Raw genomic sequence first — 22,776 nt, forward strand, 5'->3', positions numbered from 1 at the left:
ACACTCCACTCACCCTGGACATTCAAGCCAGCTTGTTTCCCGGTTTGAACAATTCCCTGATTACCCAAAAGTTCCAGGAATGTCCTTCATTGAAATGGATGGGCAATGGACAAACCTCTCCATATCCCACATTTTTCATCCGATTAGAACCGTTCCAGCATCCACACACATTCCACTCATCCTGGACATTCAAGCCAGCATGTTTCCCGGTTCGAAAAAATTCCCTGATTACCCCACATTTCCAGGAATTCCCTTCATTGAAATGGATGGGCAATGTACAAACCTCTCCATATCCCACATTTCTCATCTGATTAGAACCGTTCCAACATCCACACACTCCACTCATCCTGGACATTCAAGCATTTCAGTTCCGCTCACGCTTATCGGCAGTTCGGCGACCTGCGCACATTTGGCATTCGCAAGCAATTCCTACTGGAACTGCAAATTCCAGTCAGAATTGCCGTTGTGCTTAGCATCACTCATAAGTCATTGCTTCATCCTGATATTTTGTTTCTTATCAGGTGTTGGTGCTTTTGTTGATTGTTTATACTCATTGAACTCTATCAACATTCAGCTGTAAACATAAAGAGTGATTAAGCATTCGGACATTTTAATGAGCACTGCATTGTAAACGGAATAGTGATCTGATGGTTGATTTATTTACAGCTGTTGGAAAGGACAACTTTCCAACTTTATTGGCTAACACAATGTTCCTGATTTCCTGAGACATTCTGTGTGTAATTTGAGTGTGTGTGTGTTTTGTAGGTGGTCCATCAGAAGGAAAGCTGTTGCCAGGGGATGAGATCATTCTGATCAACGAGGAACCTGTCAGTTCTGCTCCAAGAGAACGAGTAATCGACCTTGTCAGGTGGCTGGCTCGGAGGCGCTCTAGGAACTGATAGTACAGTAGAAACCTAGTGGAGGAATGAACATAGTCAGATTTGTTCATCCTAGTTCAAATTAAGTTAACGACCATCGTTTGTAAGACATAATCTCAGCAAACCAAGTAGGACGTCCGACCCGAACAAGCTTCTCTTGCTCGTGCAGCAGAAGTCGCCTCTTCTCCAACATTAGCTTGAAAGGGAAATGCACTTTTTTTTTTTTGCATAATTTTGCCCGTCAGTCAGGATCTTTATGTAAGACAAGACAGGCGTTAAAGCATTCTAACTAGTAACTAAATGCGAGCAAAAGTCCACTTTCATCAACGTTTTATATACACGCTGTAAGTAAATATGTAATGCAGTTACAGGCATATTCATAATGACATGTAATGTTTACCTATTTTGCTAATTTTAAGCATACCAAGGCAGATTAAAGCAGCACTAATGCATGATTTAATTTTTCAGCGTGCGGCAGACTCTGGAAAATGTATGTGCGTTTGTGTCTTCATGTTTTCTTCTCTTTGTTGCCATTTATTCTCGGATTCGCTTTCTTCCCACTTCAGGAGCTGCAAAGAATCCATCCTATTGACTGTCGTCCAACCATATCCTGTGAGTGCATCTTCTTCCACCTTGTTTGCCATGTTTTGGATTGTGTTTGCTCCTGTGGACTCTTCTCCACACCTCCCCTTCCCTTCCTCCCCTCCATGTTCACTAACTCTCTTCTTGGATGTTTGCCTCCTAGTCCCCTAAATCAGCCTTCATCAGTGCAGCCAAAAAAGCCATGCTCAAGTCCAATCCGGTCAAAGTGCGCTTTGCCGAGGAGGTCATTATAAACGGCCAGGTTCCAGTGAGTGCTGTCACACACACACACACACACACACACACACACACACACACACACACACGCACGCACATTCTTGTATTTGTTACCTTCTTGAGACCTGCGAAAAATGCATACCTCTTTAGGACCACATATAAAGATTTGTATTTACAACATTAATAACATATACATACTTTGCAAATATAAAAAAGCTTGTTGTGAAAAAAACTTTGAATTTTGTCAGTATTATAAGAAAAGTTGTAATTTTTCTCAAGGCACGTCAGAATTTGACAAGAAAAACTGAACATTCGTGCTATTTTATGAAAAAAGTCGGAATTTTACTCGATAACGGTCTCAGTTTTACAGGAAAAGCTTAACATTTTGGCAATTTTAAAAAAAGAGTCGTAATTTTACTCGACAAATGTCACAATCGTATAAGAAAACTTTAAAATTTTGGCAATGTTGGAATAATAATCGGGATTTTACTTGGCAAAATGATGACAGAGGTCATCATTTTACTCAAAAATGTTCACTATTTTACAAGAACAACAAAAAAAATCGACCGTATTGCGATGAATGTTGGAATTTTATATGACAAATGTCACCATTTTGCATTAAAAGAAGTAATAATTTTACATGAAAAACTCATATTTTTACAAGACAACATTTCAATATTACAGAAACAGAGAAAATATGACAATCTTTTCCCAATTTTATACAAATTAAGTCCACACATTGTGAGAAAAAGACTGATTTTAGTTCATTAATTCTATTTATTTATTTTTTTGTCATTGGTTTTTAATCTTCATTAATTACTTCATGCGATGAGATGGCGACTTGTCCAGGGTGTACGCCGCCTTCCGCCTGATTGTAGCTGAGATAGGCACTAGCGCCCCCCGCAACCCCAAAGGGAATAAGTGGTAGAAATGGATGGATGGATAAAAAAGCTTTAATTTTGCCAGTATTATAAGAAAAGTTGTAATTGTTCTCAACGAAGTCAAAATTTGACAAGAAAAACTGAACATTCGTGCTATTTTATGAAAAAGGTCGGAATTTTACTCGATAACGGTCTCAGTTTTACAGGAAAAGCTTAACATTTTGGCAATTTTATAAAAAGAGTAGTAATTTTACCCAACAAAAGTCACAATTGTAATAGAAAACTTTAACATTTTGGCAATGTTGTAATAATAATCGGGATTTTACTTGGCGAAATTATGACAAAGGTGATAATTTTACTCAAAAATGTTCACTATTTTAAAAGAACAGCAAAAAAATTGACCGTATTGCGATTAAAGTCCGAATTCTTTTGGACAAATGTCATTATTTTGCATTAAAAAGTATTAATTTTACATAAAAAGTCATCATTTTACAAGACTACATTGCAATATTACAGAAACAGAAATAATATGATAGTTTTTTTCCCAATTTTATACAAATTAAGTCCACACATTGTGAGAAAAAGACAGCTTTTAGTTCATTAATTTTATTTATAATTTTTTTTGTAATTGGTTTTTAATTTTCATTGTTTACTTCATGCCCTGCGATGAGGTGGCGACTTGTCCAGGGTGTACACCGCCTTCCGCCCGATTGTAGCTGAGATAGGCACCAGTGCCCCCCGCTACCCCAAAGGGAATAAGCGGTAGAAAATGGATGGATGGATAATATATACATACTTTGCAAATATAAAAAAGCTTGTTGTGAAAAAAAACTTAGAATTTTGCCAGTATTATAAGAAAAGTTGTAATTTTTCTCAACGCGAGTCAAAATTTGACAAGAAAAACTGAACATTCGTGCTATTTCATGACAAAAGTCGGAATTTTACTCGATAGCGGTCTCAGTTTTACAAGAAAAATTAAATATTTTGGCAATTTTATAAAAAGAGTCAGAATTTTACTCGACAAATGTCACAATCGTATAAGAAAACTTTAAAATTTTGGCAATGTTGGAATAATAATTGGGATTTTACTTGGCAAAATGATGACAGAGGTCATAATTTTACTCAAAAATGTTCACTATTTTACAAGAACAACAAAAAAAATCGACCGTATTGCGATGAATGTTGAAATTTTATATGACAAATGTCACAATTTTGCATTAAAAAAAGTAATAATTTTACATGAAAAACTCATATTTTTACAAGACAACATTGCAATATTACAGAAACAGAAATAATATGATAGTTTTTTCCCAATTTTATACAAATTAAGTCCACACATTGTGAGAAAAAGACTGCTTTTAGTTCATTCATTTTATTTATTGATTTTTTTTGTAATTGGTTTTTAATATTCATTGTTTACTTCATGCCCTGCGATGAGGTGGCGACTTGTCCAGGGTGTACTTCGCCTTCCGCCCGATTGTAGCTGAGATAGGCACCAGTGCCCCCCACGATCCCAAAGGGAATAAGGGGTAGAAATGGATGGATGGATAAAAAAGCTTGTTGTGAAAAAACTTTGAATTTTGTCAGTATTATAAGAAAAGTTGTAATTTTTCTCAACGCAAGTCAAAATTTGACAAGAAAAACTATGACAAAAGGCAGAATTTTACTCAAAAATGTTCACTATTTTACAAGAACAACAAAAAAATTGACCGTATTGCGATGAAAGTTGGAATTTTATATGACAAATATCACCATTTTGCATTAAAAAAAGTAATAATTTTACATGAAAAACTCATATTTTTACAAGACAACATTTCAATATTACAGAAACAGAGAAAATATGACAATCTTTTCCCAATTTTATACAAATTAAGTCCACACATTGTGAGAAAAAGACTGATTTTAGTTCATTAATTCTATTTATTTATTTTTTTGTCATTGGTTTTTAATCTTCATTAATTACTTCATGCGATGAGATGGCGACTTGTCCAGGGTGTACACCGCCTTCCGCCTGATTGTAGCTGAGATAGGCACTAGCGCCCCCCGCAACCCCAAAGGGAATAAGCGGTAGAAATGGATGGATGGATAAAAAAGCTTTAATTTTGCCAGTATTATAAGAAAAGTTGTAATTGTTCTCAACGAAGTCAAAATTTGACAAGAAAAACTGAACATTCGTGCTATTTTATGAAAAAGGTCGGAATTTTACTCGATAACGGTCTCAGTTTTACAGGAAAAGCTTAACATTTTGGCAATTTTATAAAAACAGTAGTAATTTTACCCAACAAAAGTCACAATTGTAATAGAAAACTTTAACATTTTGGCAATGTTGTAATAATAATCAGGATTTTACTTGGCAAAATTATGACAAATGTCATAATTTTACACAAAAATGTTCACTACTTTACAAGAACAACAAAAAAATTGACCGTATTGCGATTAAAGTCCGAATTCTTTTGGACAAATGTCATCATTTTGCATTAAAAAGTATTAATTTTACATAAAAAGTCATCATTTTACAAGACAACATTGCAATATTACAGAAACAGAAATAATATGATAGTTTTTTTCCCAATTTTATACAAATTAAGTCCACACATTGTGAGAAAAAGACAGCTTTTAGTTCATTAATTTTATTTATTATTTTTTTTGTAATTGGTTTTTAATTTTCATTGTTTACTTCATGCCCTGCGATGAGGTGGCGACTTGTCCAGGGTGTACACCGCCTTCCGCCCGATTGTAGCTGAGATAGGCACCAGTGCCCCCCGCTACCCCAAAGGGAATAAGCGGTAGGAAATGGATGGATGGATAATATATACATACTTTGCAAATATAAAAAAGCTTGTTGTGAAAAAAAACTTAGAATTTTGCCAGTATTATAAGAAAAGTTGTAATTTTTCTCAACGCGAGTCAAAATTTGACAAGAAAAACTGAACATTCGTGCTATTTCATGACAAAAGTCGGAATTTTACTCGATAGCGGTCTCAGTTTTACAAGAAAAATTAAATATTTTGGCAATTTTATAAAAAGAGTCAGAATTTTACTCGACAAAAGTCACAATCGTGTAAGAAAACTTTAACATTTTGGCAATGTTGGAATAATAATCGGGATTTTACTTGGCAAAATTATGACAAAGGTCATAATTTTACTCAAAAATGTTCACTACTTTACAAGAACAACAAAAAAATTGACCGTATTGCGATTAAAGTCCGAATTCTTTTGGACAAATGTCATTATTTTGCATTAAAAAGTATTAATTTTACATAAAAAGTCATCATTTTACAAGACAATATTGCAATATTACAGAAACAGAAATAATATGATAGTTTTTTCCCAATTTTATACAAATTAAGTCCACACATTGTGAGAAAAAGACAGCTTTTAGTTCATTCATTTTATTTATTGATTTTTTTTGTAATTGGTTTTTAATTTTCATTGCTTACTTCATGCCCTGCGATGAGGTGGCGACTTGTGCAGGGTGTACTTCGCCTTCCGCCCGATTGTAGCTGAGATAAGCACCAGTGCCCCCCACGATCCCAAAGGGAATAAGGGGTAGAAATGGATGGATGGATAAAAAAGCTTGTTGTGAAAAAACTTTGAATTTTGTCAGTATTATAAGAAAAGTTGTAATTTTTCTCAACGCAAGTCAAAATTTGACAAGAAAAACTATGACAAAAGGCAGAATTTTACTCAAAAATGTTCACTATTTTACAAGAACAACAAAAAAATCGACGGTATTGCGATGAAAGTTGGAATTTTATGACAAATATCACCATTTTGCATTAAAAAAAGTAATAATTTTACATGAAAAACTCATATTTTTACAAGACAACATTTCAATATTACAGAAACAGAGAAAATATGACAATCTTTTCCCAATTTTATACAAATTAAGTCCACACATTGTGAGAAAAAGACTGATTTTAGTTCATTAATTCTATTTATTTATTTTTTTGTCATTGATTTTTAAATCTTCATTAATTACTTCATGCGATGAGGTGGCGACTTGTCCAGGGTGTACGCCGCCTTCCGCCCGATTGTAGCTGAGATAGGCACTAGCGCCCCCCGCAACCCCAAAGGGAATAAGCGGTAGAAATGGATGGATGGATAAAAAAGCTTGAATTTTGCCAGTATTATAAGAAAAGTTGTAATTGTTCTCAACGCAAGTCAAAATTTGACAAGAAAAACTGAACATTCGTGCTATTTTATGAAAAAGGTCGGAATTTTACTCGATAACGGTCTCAGTTTTACAGGAAAAGCTTAACATTTTGGCAATTTTATAAAAAGAGTAGTAATTTTACTCAACAAAAGTCACAATTGTAATAGAAAACTTTAACATTTTGGCAATGTTGTAATAATAATCGGGATTTTACTTCGCAAAATTGACAGAGGTCATCATTTTACTCAAAAATGTTCACTATTTTACAAGAACAACAAAAAAATTGATCCTATTGCGATTAAAGTCATAATTTGATATGACAAATGTCATTATTTTGCATTAAAAACTAATAATTTTACATAAAAAAGTCAGAATTTTACAAGACAATATTGCAATATTACAGAAACAGAAAGAATGTGAGAAACTGTTCCCATCCATCCATCCATTTTCTACCGCTTATTCCCTTTCGGGGTCGCGGGGGGCAATTTTATAAAAAAAAAGAAGTCAACACATAGTGGGAAAAAGACTGCTTTTAGTTCATTTATTTTATTTTTTGTTTGTAATTTGTTTTTAATCTTCATTGTTTACTACATGTTTTTACAGCATGTCTCTATATACATATTTATTGTATGTTTTATCATCAATTTTGGCCAAAGTGGTCGCATTTCAATTTCTTACACACTTGTTATTTCATATGTTGGCCAGCTGGGGAGCACTTTTAAAAGCGACACACAGTCAATTTGAAAAATCCTTCCTTTTTGGGACCAACCTTACTTTGATAGACGTCACCACCAGGGGTGCAAATGAGATCTTTATTTTGTTGTTGTTTTTAATTTGCTTAAGGCCGATGAAAAACGAGTAGCTGTAGAAGCTAACTGTTAATGGCCACTATAGTCTTAGTTCCGTCGTTTATTTGTTCCTCCTGTGGGACGGGGGTTGTCTTACGTCAGCACCGGAAGTCGTAAAATCAGCCGTTCACTTGGCGGGTTTTTTCGGGGATGAATAGGGAAGTCTGTCTTTAGCTGCCGTCTAGTTTTATCACATATTGCTGCCTCTGCACCTGTCAATGTTTACTTTTGTATGCACGTTATATCAACAACTTTGGAGCAATGTTCACGGACTCTAGTAATTGGCTCACTATTAGATGCAATTGGTTTCCATATTGGGATCATGATTAGGGTCCTGACTTGTTCACCGGTCCTCATATGGACGGTACTTTTCCTTGTTGATGTCTCAAGAAGGGTAGAAATACAAAGTACAGTACATGACTCATGTTCAATATTTGCGTCAATCCTTGTTACTTTACCTATCATATCTGCAAAGGAAGTAAATACAAGAAAGACATGACTCGACCTTTTTTCACTTTGTAGAACCCAGTGAAGGACAACTCTCTTCTGTTCATGCCAAATGTCCTTAAGGTCTACCTGGAGAACGGCCAGACCAAGTCTTTCCGCTTTGACAGCAGTACCTCCATCAAGGTGCGTACAGACATTATTTAGCTACAGTGTCCACAGAGTCCTGTTCATTTTTTAGCGGGGTGGTGCATAGTAGGGACGGGAATGTCACAACAATCAATTCCTGGGGTGAGGATTAAAATCTTAAAGGACCGCGATTCTTGATAGCAGTATTGTCCTGTTTAAAAGTGTCACATTATTGCTGTTTACGGCAGACGAACTGCTTTAAGGTAGACGAAAACGTGACTGCTGTTGTTGTGTGTTGTTACCGCGCTGGGAGGACGTTAATGAAACTGCCTAACAATAAACCCACATAAGAAACCAAGAACTCGCCCTCAATCATTCTAGAGTTATAACGTCATTGGGCGGTCACGCTGTTTATATTGTGGGAAAACGGACTTGAAAACAGGCTGTCGACACGTCACTCAGGTCCGCATGGAGCTGGAGGGGGCGTGGCCTCCAGCTCCGCCTGAATTTCGGAAGATTCTCGGGAGAAAATTTGTCCCGGGTTTTTGAGAGAGGCGCTGAATTTCGGGAGTCTCCCGGAAAATCCGTGAGGGTTGGCAAGTATGTTTGGTGTAACAATGCAAATAAAACCTTTTCAAAACAGGTCACAAATTACAAAAGCTGGTCTAAAAATCATTTTTAAAAATTGATTCTCATATCGATTCTTGTAAATTATGAATCGATTTAGAACCGGAATAATTAGAATAATTATTTGGATGTGAATCGAGGCACCACGTCGCCCATAAGGACCAGATGAGTCGCCCGCTGGCCTGTTCTAAAAATAGCTCAAATAGCAGCACTTACCAGTGAGCTGCCTCTATTTTTTAAATTGTATTTATTTACTAGCAAGCTGGTCTCACTTTGCTCGACATTTTTAATTCTTAACAGAGACAAAACTCTAATAGAATTTGAAAATCCCAAAAAATATTTTAAAGACTTGGTCTTCACTTGTTTAAATATATTTACCTATTTTATTACTTTGCTTCTTATAACTTTAAGAAAGACAATTTTAGAGAAAAAATACAACCTTAAAAATGATGTTAGGATTTTTAAACACATATACCTTTTTACCTTTTAAATTCCTTCCTCTTCTTTCCTGACAATTTAAATCAATGATCAAGTATTTTTTATTTTTTTATTGTAAAGAATAATAAATACATTTTAATTTAATTCTTTGTTTTAACTTCTTTTTTTTCGACAAAGAATATTTGTGAAATATTTCTTCAAACTTATTATGATTAAAATTTAAAAAGAAATATTCTGGCAAATCTAAAAAATCTGTAGAATGTTATTTAAATCTTATTTCAAAGTCTTTTGAATTTCTCTTAAAATTTTTGTTCTGGAAAATCTAGAAGAAATAATGATTTGTCTTTGTTAGAAATATAGCTTGGTCTAATTTGTTATATATTCCAACAAACTGTAGATTGGATTTTAACCTTTTTAAAACATGTCATCAAAATTCTAAAAATAATCTTAATCAGGAAAAATTACTAATGATCCATAAATTCCTTTTTTTCTCATTTTTCAAAAAGATTCGAATTAGCTCATTTTTTTCTTCATTTTTTTCGGTTGAAATTTGAATTCTAAAGAGTCGAAATTGAAGATAAATTATGTTTCAAAATTGAATTTTCATTTTTTGTGTGTTTTCTCTTTTAAACCGTTCAATTAAGTGTTTTTTTCATCATTTATTCTCTACACTCAGGTCCGCATAGCTCGGTTGGTAGAGTGGCCGTCTCAACAACTTGAGGGTTGCATGTTTGATTCCCGCTTCCGCCATCCTAGTCACTGCAGTTGTGTCCTTGGGCAAGACACTTTACCCACATTCTCCCAGTGCTTCCCACACTGGTTTAAATGTAACTTAGATATTGGGTTTCACTATGTAAAGTGCTTTGAGTCACTAGAGAAAAGCGCTATATAAATATAACTCACTTCACAAAAAAACCTTACTTTAAAGAAAAAAAAAATGTACGACGGAATGACGGACAGAAATACCCATTTTTTTATATAGATTTATTTATTAAAGGTAAATTGAGCAAATTGGCTATTTCTGGCAATGTATTTAAGTGTGTATCAAACTGGTAGCCCTTGGCATTAATCAGTACCCAAGAAGTAGTTCTTGCTTTCAAAAAGGTTGGTGACCCCTGCCTTAGACACTAAATAATTATGATAGCACTGCTCCGACTATAGCGGGTGTAGTCAATCTAACAGTGGTCGAAGCTTCCTTCTTGCATTATATTCTGAACAGAACTCTCTGAATGTTTCATTTCCCTCCAGGATGTGATCCTGACCCTGCAAGAGAAACTATCCATCAAATGCATCGAGCATTTCTCCCTCATGTTGGAGGAGAAGATCGAGGGCCGCGGAAATCGACTGCTTCTGCTGCACGAGCAAGAGATGCTAGCTCAGGTCAGACATGGTGTTTTTTGTATTCCAAGCAGCGTTATTTATCAGTATCATGCTCTCCCTTGAAAATATTTCATTGGGATTTCCTGAGTGAAAATCCGGGCAGAAGAAAAATGTGCAGCTTTTGTCGGACTACAATTGAACGTTCACCTACCGAAAATCAGGAGCATACACTGTGGTAAATGGGTGTAAGGATTTTGACCATAAATTCGTCGTCAGAATCTGTCTCTTGTCATGCTAACTGCAAATCTGGGTAACGCCCCCTCTATAGGGGAGACCGGTGCAATGGATGTCGAGTGGGTCTGACATAATATTGTGAAAGTCCAGTCCATAGTGGATCTAACATAGCAGTGAGAGTCCAGTCCATAGTGGATCTAACATAATAGTGAGAGTCCAGTCCATAGTGGATCCAACATAATAGTGGGAGTCCAGTCCATAGTGGATCCAACATGATAGTGACAGTCCAGTCCATAGTGGATCTAACATAATAGTGAGAGTCCAGTCCATAGTGGATCCAACATAATAGTGAGATTCCAGTCCATAGTGGCTCTGACATAATAGTGTGAGAGTCCAGTCCATAGTGGATCTAACATAATAGTGGGAGTCCAGTCCATAGTGGATCCAACATGATAGTGAGAGTCCAGTCCATAGTTGATCTAACATAATAGTGAGAGTCCAGTCCATAGTGGATCTAACATAATAGTGTGAGAGTCCAGTCCACAGTGAATCTAACGTAAGATTGAGAGTCCACTCCATAGTGGACCTAACATAATAGTGATATTCCAGTCCATAGTGGATCTAACATAATAGTGAGAGTCCAGTCCATAGTGGATCTAACATAATAGTGAGAGTCCAGTCCATAGTGGATCTAACTTAAAAGTGAGAGTCCAGTCCTTAGTGGATCTAACATAATAGTGAGAGTCCAGTCCATAGTGGATCTAACATAATAGTGAGAGTCCAGTCCATAGTGGATCTAACTTAAAAGTGAGAGTCCAGTCCTTAGTGGATCTAACATAATAGTGAGAGTCCAGTCCATAGTGGATCTAACATAATAGTGAGAATCCAGTCCATAGTGGATCTAACATAATAGTGAGAGTCCAGTCCATAGTAGATCTAACATGATAGTGAGAGTCCAGTCCATAGTGGATCTAACATAATAGTGAGAATCCAGTCCATAGTGGATCTAATATAATAGTGATAGTCCAGTCCATAGTGGATCTAACATAATAGTGAGAATCCAGTCCATAGTGGATCTAATATAATAGTGAGAGTCCAGTCCATAGTGGATCTAACATAATAGTGAGAGTCCAGTCCATAGTTGGGCCAGCAGGAGACCATCCTGAGCGGAGATGGGTCAGCAGCACAAACTTATTATTCACAGTAATAATAAGTTCTAATGTATCAGCTTATTGCTCGTATTTTCTTTTGTCGAAAAAGCAGGTAACGACGTAATTTAATCGCAACCGAACACAAACAGGTACCAAACGGAAAACAGACATACCAAGGTGCCGATCGCACCGGAAGCTAAGGCTGTAACCTAACACAGACTAGAGCAGGGAACACAACTTATGGAGTCAAAACGTGGACTTGAAGGTTTGTTTTCCTGGAATGCAAAGGAAAGTTGGAGCGGGCAAGGCGTGAAGGTAATGACATATTTATTAATTAATACAAAAAAGGAACACAAGGCGCGCACAAGGCGGAAGTACAAAAACTTGGCTAATAAAACAAAAACTTGCACAAACGCAGAAACTATGAACCTGAAACAAAAACTTAATATGGACAGTATCAGAGGTGAAGTCGCCAGGCTGACTTCCTGGCAACTTTCGGTTTAAATAAGTGACATGATTAGCGAAAACAGGTACAAACTCTAAATGTGACACGGGTGAAACTAATGGTTGCTATGGTGACAAAACAAGAGTGAAAAAGCAGGAACTGAGTGTCCAAAAACCAAACAGAAGATGACTTAAAGCAGGGGTCGGCAACCCGTGGCTCTGGAGCCGCATGCAGCTCTTTAGCGCCGCCCTAGTGGCTCTCTGGAGCTTTTTCAAAAGTATATGAAAAATGGAAATGATGAGGGGAAAAATCATATTTTTTGTTCTAATTTGGTTTCTGTAGGAGGACAAACATGACACAAACCTCCCTAATTGCTATAAAGCACACTGTTTATATTAAACATGCTTCACTGATCCGAGTATTGGGCGAGCGCCGTTTTGTCCTACTAATTTTGGCGGTCTTTGAACTCACCGTAGTTTGTTTACATGTATAACTTTCTCCGACTTTCACATGATTTATGCCACTTCTTTTTCTGTCTGATTTTGTCCACCAAACTTATAACGTTGTGCATGAATGCACAAAGGTGAGTTTTGTTGATGTTATTGACTTATGTGGAGTGCTAATCAGACATATTTGGTCACTGCATGACTGCAAGCTAATCGATGCTAACATGCTATTTAGGCTAGCTATAAGTACATATTGCATCATTATGCCTCATTTGAGCTCATTTAGTTTCCTTTAAGTCCTCATAATTCAATTTATATTTCATGACACACTATCTGAATGTAATATGGCTTTTAATATGTTGCGGCTCCAGACAGATTTGTTTTTGTATTTTTGGTCCAATATGGCTCTTTCAACATGTTGGGTTGCCGAGCCCTGAGTCTTAAACCAAAACATGATCAGAGACATAAAACTTGGTAAAGGTGTGACGTAAACAATGAAACCAGAACAAGTGATCAACAGAGGCAGACTTAAAGGACTACTGAACCCACTACTACCGACCACGCAGTCTCATAGTTTATATATCAATGATGAAATATTAACATTGCAACACATGCCAATACGGCCTTTTTAGTTTACTAAATTGCAATTTTAAATTTCGCGCCGAAGTATCCTGCTGAAACGTCGCAGTATGATGATGCGTGCTCGTGACGTCACGCATTGTAGAGGACATTTTGTTCCAGCACCGTTCCCAGCTATAAGTCGTCTGTTTTCATCGCATAATTCCACAGTATTCTGGACTTCTGTGTTGCTGAATCTGTTGCAATTTGTTCAATGAATAATGGAGACGTCAAAGAAGAAAGCTGTGGGTGGGAAGCGGTGGATTGCGGCCGCCTTTAGCAACACAAACACAGCCGGTGTTTTGTTGTTTACATTCCTGAAAGATGACGGTGAAGCTTTACTATGGAACAGAGATGTCAAGCGAACACGGTTGGATTGGACCACACACACAAAGTACAGTGTATTATGCAGCGATCATTTCGAAAGATCGTGTTTCGAAGAGGGTCCCTTGGGCAGAGATTGGCATCGCCACCACCCGTCGACTGGTGCTGAAGAAAGGACCTTCAGGTTGTACAGGTACAACCATATAATCTCACTAAAACACTAGTAACACAATAAGCAGATAAGGGATTTTCCAGAATTATCCCTGTAAATGTGTCTAATAACATCTGAATCGCTCCCACTGTAGTCTTTTTTTCCATCCATCCAATATCTTCCGCTTATCTGAGGTCGGGTCGCGGGGGCAGCAGCCTAAGCAGGGAAGCCCAGACTTCCCTCTCCCCAGCCACTTCGTCTAGCTCTTCCCGGGGGATCCCGAGGCGTTCCCAGGCCAGCCGGGAGACATAGTCTTCCCAACGTGTCCTGGGTCTTCCCCGTGGCCTCCTACCGGTTGGACGTGCCCTAAACACCTCCCTAGAGAGGCGTTCGGGTGGCATCCTGACCAAATGCCCGAGCCACCTCATCTGGCTCCTCTCAATGTGGAGGAGGAATTGAGAGGAGTCTTTTTATTTTTATTTTATTTTTTTTCTAGTCTTTCACTCTCACTTTCCTCATCCACGAATCTTTCATCCTCGCTCAAATTAAGGTAGAAATCGTCGCTTTCTCGGTCCGAATCGCTCTCGCTGCTGCTGGCCATGATTGTAAACAATGTTCAGATGTGAGGAGCTCCACAACCCGTGACATCACGCGCACATTGTCTGCTACTTCCGGTACAGGCAAGGCTTTTTTATCAGCACCAAAAGTTGCAAACTTTATCATCGATGTTCTCTACTAAAATATGGCAATATCGCGAAATGATCAAGTATGACACATAGAACGGACCTGCTATCCCCATTTAAATAGGAAAATGTCATTTCAGTAGGCCTTAAAATAGTAGTCTCTTGATTAGACACAGGTTTGTCCCAAACAACAGAGGCAGGTGAAAATCATAAGTAACCATGGTGACTAAACTCAGGAGGTGCACAAACCGGAACGAAAGGAGTCCAAGACTAACAGAACATAATTAATAAAACATGATTTGGACCACAAGGGCACAACTTCTGCCCCTCTCGACCTTTTGCCTTACCTCTGCTGCCACTTTTCACCATCTATCTTCCCCCCTTCTCCGCCCTCTAGGTGACCCGCAGGCCCGGCTCTGATAAGATGAAGTGTTTCTTTCGGATCAGCTTCATGCCCCGAGACCCCGTGGAGCTGCTGAGGAGAGACACCGTGGCGTTTGAATACTTCTATGTTCAGGTGAGAGGGATTTACTGTGATCAATTTAAGGAAGCCCGAGTTGGATGATCAGAGGCGTCTAAAACTCTCTCGACGGGCATCGTCTGCCAGGAGCTTGGGAAATTGCATCTGGGGATCGACTCAATCATTTACTGTGACGGAGAAAGGATCTCGTAAATGCTTTTCTCCTTTTAGATAGACAGATAGGTCTTTATTGTCATTGCACAAGCAGAGGTGGGTAGAGTAGCCAGAAATTGTACTCAAGTAAGAGTACAGTTACTTTAGAGATGTATTACTCAAGTAAAAGTAAGAAGTAGTCATCCAAATATTTACTTGAGTAAAAGTAAAAATTATGTTGTGAAAAAACTACTCAAGTACTGAGTAACTGATGAGTAACCTGTTCGTTTTTTAATTACGGCAACAAATAATGCACAAAAACATAAAAATAGCAATGAGCAAATTCATAGCCAGGAATATCTCTTAAGCAACTAAAACAATAATATATTAAATCATAATACATTAAAATAAAAAAATTAAGGCACATTGAGCCACAATAACTTAACAGCACCATAGGCTCAGTAGGCATTGATTGATTGATTGATTGATTGATTGATTGATTGATTGAAACTTGTATTAGTAGATTGCACAGTACAGTACATATTCCGTACAATTGACCACTAAATGGTAACACCCCAATAAGTTTTTCAACGTTCATCAATTACTTAATAAATGACCAAGTCGAGGTGATCTACCTCATATATACATACACACACATATCATATATATATATATACAGTATATAATTTATAGTTTTTTATTTTGCCGTCTTTGTTGACATGTTAAAGGTGTTTTAATGAATATACATGCATGTTTAACATATAGATTCCTATCTTTCATGAAGACAAGAATATAAGTTGGTGTATTACCTGATTCTGATGACTTGCATTGATAGGAATCAGACAGTATAGTGCTGATAATGTCCACATTTTCAAATGGAGGAGAAAAAAAAGTTTCTCTTTTCTGTCTAATACCACATGAAAGTCGTTGGTTTTTGGCATCTTATTTGTCCAGCTTCCATATTCGTTTTTATACACTTTACAAGAAATACATTGGCGGCAAACTCCGTAGCTTGCTCGCTTGTTTGCTCTGGCTTTCGGAGACTCTTATTTTGTTAGCGCAGGCGCAATGGAGCGGCGCTTTTATTGTGAAGACAGGAACTGTGCGATCAGTCTTTAGGCTTTTGACGGGAAGTACGGTTGAAATAAAATGTGTCTTTTTTCCTTTACACTTTTGATTGATTGATTTAAACTTTTATTAGTAGATTGCACAGTACAGTAGATATTCCGCACAATTGACCACTAAATGGTAACACCCCAATAAGTTTTTCAACTTTTTAGGTCGGATTCGACGTGTGACAGTCACGTGACCGCCTGGTTTTGTTTGATTGGTCCAACGTCACTAGTGACTACATTTGATTGGTGAAACGCAGACATGCGTAGTTCCTACTTTGAATGCGTGTCTGACAAAATCAAAACAAACAAAGCGTGCATTAGCAGATCGATAAAAAAAAGTAGCGAGTAGCGAGCTGATTGTAGATAAATGGAGCGGAGTAAAAGTAGCGTTTCTTCTTTATGAATATACTCAAGTAAAAGTATGTTGCATAAAAACTACTCTTAGAAGTACAATTTATCCCAAAAGTTACTCAAGTAGACGTAACGGAGTAAATGTAGCGCGTTACTACCCACCTCTGTGAGCAAGTACAACAAAACTTTGTTTTCAGCACAAACCCGTTCAAGATTAGACAAAGAAACAGTGCACAGGGTTATAGAACAGGAACGCTGATGGCTCGCCACAAGTCACTCCGTAAAAGATGGGGAAAAAGGGGAAGGATGGGTAAGAAAATACAATGTGGACTGGGAAACAACCTCCATACAAAGCACATATACATATCACAACATACGTCTGGAGTTATCTAGCAACAGAGGGAAGGGAGTGCGGGGTCATGGTGGCAGGCCGCAGCTCTCAGGCGCTGACCATCCTTTCATCACCCCTATGGGATTTGCGTCGAGGGCGTTGAGTTGGTGGGGGCGGGGTTCTGTATGTGTGGCGTATACTTTTGTGGATGCATGTTTGTGTGTCTCGGTTCCAAAGTCAACAACAACAGGTGTGTGTCCACAGGAGACAGGAAGGGAGTTTGTTGTGTCTTCGCCGCACTGTCCTTCAGGAGCGTTTCCAAGCCAGGGAAACAATCCAAGTTAGAATTTTTTGTATGCGAGTGAAAATAAAATTCTTAATTGTCAGTGACTGGTCCTCAAAAACCTGCAGGGGCAGACATTAAGACACTTCTTCACTGCGCAACACAGCTGGAATCAGTCGGGTGGTACTTTGGACTCACTGTGCTTCCTGTTTTGGTGCAGAGTTGCAACGACGTGGTGCTGGAGCGGTTCGGCCCGGAACTGAAGTACGATGCGGCGCTTCGACTGGCGGCGCTGCAGATGTACATTATCACCATGACAACCAGACTGAGCCAGAAAGTCTCACTCAAATACATCCAGTAAGTGTGTGTGTGTGTGTGTGTGTGTGTGTGTGTGTGTGTGTGTGTGTGTGTGTGTGTGTGTGTGTGTGTGTGTGTGTGCAGTTGTACGGTATACCTGTACTAACGAAGTACTGTGGTACTTTGGGGACGGCATAGCTCGGTTGGTAGAGCGGCCGTGCCAGCAACTTGAGGGTTGCAGGTTCAATTCCCGCTTCCGCCATCCTAGTCACTGCTGTTGTGTCCTTGAGCAAGACACTTTACCCACCTGAGCAAGACACTTTACCCACCTGCTCCCAGTGCCACCCACACTGGTTTAAATGTAACTTAGATATTGGGTTTCACTATGTAAAGCGCTTTGAGTCACTAGAGAAAGGCGCTATATAAATATAATTCACTTCTCTTCACTACTAATGTAGTGTTGTAACGATACCAATATCTTCTTTCGTTCTTTCTTTCTATCTTTCTTTCTTTCTTTCTTTCTTTCTTTCTTTCTTTCTTTCTTTCTTTCTTTCGTTTATTTCGAACATGAACACACTTACAATATAATACATCACACAGTTTCATATTATTTCACTTTATATCATGTCCGAAAAGGAGTAGGAAGAAGCAAAGCTTATTTAATCCTACACCTAAAACATACCGGTGTAGTGCCTTTCCATTACTCACCCGAGGAACTTTAGTTATTAGAGGGTTTCGGTCGGACGGTTTTTCACGGAACACATTTCCGGTGTTGATGTTGCATTATAGAGCCGCGGCTGAGGAGACGCTGCTCCGTTATTGATTGAAGTAAAGTCTGAATGTCATTAAAACAGTTTGCGCCATCTTTTGACATTTCTTCCACTCCCGTCCTTGCACGCTACACCGCTACAACAAAGATGACGGAGAAAAGGCGCTGCCGAAGGTGAGCCACGTAAAAAAAGAACATTTTGACCATTACATTTTATGTAGACCACAAATAATTGTTTTAAATTTACCGTATTTCCTTGAATTGCCGCCGGGGCGCTAATTAATTTAAAACCTCGTTTACCGAAGGCATGCGGTAAAGGCAAGCATGCGCTAATTATCTTAAAACCTCTTCTCACTCCGGAGCTTAAAAACGCATGCGGTAAATTTACAAGTTTGAGTGTGATGTAAGGATACCATCATGAAAAGCACTTTTAATTAAAAAAAACGTTATTATGGTCTTACCTTTACTCATAAATGAAGTCCATGCACAGCTCTTTCGGTTCAAAAGCATCAATAACTTGTTTATAGAAGTCTTCCTTATCTTTCTTCAGTTTTAAAAGTCAATGTCTGGATGGAGATCTTCCTTTATTACCTCCTGCTTCGATTGAAAGTCCAGTTTAGAAAAGTGTTTTATTTTAGATATGTAATCCTCCATGTTAAAAGTGCAAGCGGGAGGAAAAAATAAACCATCGCCGCTCACTCTTGCTGCTTGTTGTCACTTCTTCTGCAGCCGAGTAGTCGCAAGAAGGATCACTAGCGCCCTCTACCACCAGGAGGCGGGAGTCATTTAATGACTCATATTTGACACACGCAGCTACGGTATATTCATAAAACATAGCTGCTTACTGTTTTTTTTTAGCATATTCAATAGCTTGGACCTTAAATCCTACTGAATAGCTCTTAATCTTCTTCCGTTTATGCGATTTCAAATTATTGAAATAAGCCTCCCTCATTTTGAAAATGATGACAGGTGAAGTGTCACTCGTGACGTGACGAGTTTGACCCTGCGGAAATTCTAGGCGTATGCTAATTCTTTGGCGAAACGAGTTTGACCCGACGGAAATTCTAGACATGCGCTAATAAAAATAATATTTTGCGAAACGAGTTTGACCCGGCGTTAATCCTGAGATGGCGGTAATGCTAAGCATGCGCTAATTATTTTGCGAAACGAGTAATTCTAGGCAGGCGCATACTATATACCCGGCGGCAATTCAAGGAAATACGGTAGAAAAAAATATAATGATATGACTCATTTAATGCGCTCTATAATCCGGTGCGCCTTTTGTATGAAACTAGACCTGACCAGACTTGCTCATCTCCGGTGCGCCTTATACTCCGGTGCGCCCTATGGTCCGGAACACACGACACTCCTGTGATTTGATCAAAGCAACTTTTAGCTCTGAAATCTCTTGTCCCCTCAACAGGAAGGAGTGGGGCCTGTCGCTGTTCTTGCCCCCCGCCGTGCTGACCAGCACCAAGGAGAAAAACATCAAAAAAGCCCTGACGCACATCCTCAAAACCAACCAGAACCTCGTGCCTCCCGGGAAAAAAGTAACAACCTCCTTTTTTTTATTTTTTCTCCCCCTCTGCCCTTGTTAGCAAACTTCTGGCACACGCACAGAAACTCGCTGTGGTGTGATGTCAGGCCGCCGCCCAAAAATAGCCTTCGCTGCCACGCTCACCCTTGCAAAGGTTCTCACCCGTGTCCGACAAAGACACTCGCTTAGGCTCCGCCTTGAATGCTAATTCTGGCTTGGACGGCATTGCATGCTAAAAAGCTGCAACAGTGCAAAAATAACTGATGCTATATTTCTTTTAAATTACTCTCAAATTGTATTGTATTTTAAAAGTTTATTTAATACTAATCACTTGGCTTGAGTTTTTCCTTGCCCTGATGTGGGATCTGAGCCGAGGATGTCGTTGTGGCTTGTACAGCCCTTTGAGACACTCGTGATTTAGGGCTATATAAATAGACTTTTAATGATTTAAATTTCACAATTTTACCATGAAATCTATTTCTACTTTTACATGTGATGGATAACTTGCTTTGAAATCATTATTAGTAGTATTTATTTATGTTTAAAAAATGGTTTGAATGTTTTATAATATATTTTTGCATAATTAGACAATATTTAAGATAAAATAATTTGAGATTTCATGGAATGCATATACTTTTTTACTCCCAAAATAGAGAGAAATAATACATTTAGTAAAAAAAAGTTACATTACTTTATTGCTACATCTAGTTAATAGTGTGAGAGTCCAGTCCATAGTCCAGTCCATAGTGGATCTAACATAATAGTGAGAGTCCAGTCCATAGTGGATCTAACATAATAGTGAGAGTCCAGTCCATAGTGGATCTAACATAATACTGAGAGTCCAGTCCATAGTGGGTCTATTATAATAGTGAGAGTCCAGTCCATAGTGGATCTAACATAATAGTGTGAGACTCCAGTCCATAGTGGATCTAACATAATAGTGAGAGTCCAGTCCATAGTGGATTTAACATAATAGTGAGAGTCCAGTCCATAGTGGATCTAACATAATAGTGAAAGTCCAGTCCATAGTGGATCTAACATAATAGTGAGAGTCCAGTCCATAGTGGATCTGACATAATAGTGAGAGTCCAGTCCATAGTGGATCTAACGTAATAGTGAGAGAGCCCAGTCCATAGTGGATCTAACATAATACTGAGAGTCCAGTCCATGGTCCGGTGGCCATGGATGAAGTGCTGGCTGTCCAGAGTCGGGACCCGGGTGTGGACCGCTTGCCTGTGCATCAGTTGGGGAAATCTCTGCTCTTTTGACCCGTCTCCGCTCGGGATGGTCTCCTGCTGGCCCCACTATGGACTGGACTCTCACTATTATGTTAGATCCACTATGGACTGGACTCTCACTATTATGTTAGATCCACTATGGACTGGAGTCTCACTATTATGTTAGATCCACTATGGACTGGACTCTCACTATTATGTTAGATCCACTATGGACTGGAGTCTCACTATTATGTTAGATCCACTATGGACTGGAGTCTCACTATTATGTTCGATCCACTATGGACTGGACTTTCACAATATTATGTTAGATCCACAATGGACTGGACTCTCACACTCTAATCTGTTAGATCCAATATGGAACGGACTCTCCCTATTAAGTTAGATCCACTATGGACTGGACTCTCACTATTATGTTAGATCCACTATGGACTGGACTCTCATTATTATGTTAGATCCACTATGGACTGGACTCTCACTATTATGTTAGATCCACTATGGACTGGAGTCTCACTATTATGTTAGATCCACTATGGACTGGACTCTCACTATTATGTTAGATCCACTATGGACTGGACTCTCACTATTATGTTAGATCCACTATGGACTGGAGTCTCACTATTATGTTAGATCCACTATGGACTGGACTCTCACTATTATGTTAGATCCACTATGGACTGGACTCTCACTATTATGTTACATCCACTATGGACTGGACTTTCACAATATTATGTTAGACCCACTCAACATCCATTGCATCGAGTCTTCCCTCGAGAAGGGGCTTACCCACATCTGCGGTCCTCACCAAGGTTTCTCATAGTCATTCTTATCAACGTCCCACTGGGTTGTGAGTTTTTCCTTGTCCTCATGTGGGCGTTGAGACACTTCTGATTTAGGGCTATATAAATAAACCTTGACTGATTGATTGATTGATTATTTAGTAATATACACTACATTTTGAGGTAAAATTATTGCACTTTTTTTTTTACATAAAAAAATTGACTTATAAAATCAGTAAAAAAATTGCGTAATAATAGTATTCACTGTTGGAGTCGGCCCTACATAACTGCGATGTGGCCCTCGATGTAAACTTCTTTGACACCTCTGACCTAAGAGAATTATTATTGCACTATATTGTTGTCAAAGGCGTGTTGTTCTGTGCGGCAGTTGGTAAAATGTCCAGAGACGCCGTGTTTGATGTCATTGATGGATGATTGGAAAATGAGAGAATCGTGCAGGAAACTACAACTTCATGCCTAATACAGTTTGTGTTGTCTTTGACGAGGACACAAATATGTCTTCTCCCTGCAGCTGACTGCTCTGCAGGCCAAGGTGCATTACCTGAGGTACCTCAGTGAGCTCCAACTTTACGGCGGGAGAGAGTTCCAATCAATACTTCTGGTAAGGTTTTTGAAATTTTGTTAGGCTTAACTAGGTTTGTACCGGTTTTAGTATAGTACCGCGATACTAATGAATCATATTCGGTACTATACCGCCTCCAAAAAGTACCGGGCCACCCCCTATCCTTCTCACCCCCGTCCTCGTCCCGTTGCTGGTTTACGAGTCGAGGAGCATGTTCGGCAGCGCACAATCACAATCAGTGTAGTACAGTTTTTTATTTTTTAGTGTAGGGTTGTACAGTATACCGCGATA

General features: G+C 38.5%; 1 protein-coding gene across 4 annotated transcripts in view; it reads left to right on the forward strand.

Annotated features, from left to right (window-relative positions):
* The window catches only part of LOC133544209 (FERM and PDZ domain-containing protein 4-like), a 138,347-nt gene that overhangs the window by 99,224 nt on the left and 16,347 nt on the right, over positions 1 to 22,776 (forward strand). For all 4 annotated transcript variants that reach the window (XM_061889348.1, XM_061889346.1, XM_061889347.1 and 1 more), the window contains exons 4-12: positions 766 to 868; positions 1,445 to 1,490; positions 1,624 to 1,728; positions 8,105 to 8,212; positions 10,469 to 10,600; positions 14,990 to 15,109; positions 17,506 to 17,642; positions 19,775 to 19,901; positions 22,435 to 22,524. In XM_061889348.1, the coding sequence (XP_061745332.1) occupies positions 766 to 868; positions 1,445 to 1,490; positions 1,624 to 1,728; positions 8,105 to 8,212; positions 10,469 to 10,600; positions 14,990 to 15,109; positions 17,506 to 17,642; positions 19,775 to 19,901; positions 22,435 to 22,524 (968 nt within the window). The remainder of the gene's footprint in view (positions 1 to 765; positions 869 to 1,444; positions 1,491 to 1,623; positions 1,729 to 8,104; positions 8,213 to 10,468; positions 10,601 to 14,989; positions 15,110 to 17,505; positions 17,643 to 19,774; positions 19,902 to 22,434; positions 22,525 to 22,776) is intronic.

Source organism: Nerophis ophidion, linkage group LG27 (assembly GCF_033978795.1).
Source record: "Nerophis ophidion isolate RoL-2023_Sa linkage group LG27, RoL_Noph_v1.0, whole genome shotgun sequence".
Classification (NCBI taxonomy): Eukaryota; Metazoa; Chordata; class Actinopteri; order Syngnathiformes; family Syngnathidae; genus Nerophis; species Nerophis ophidion.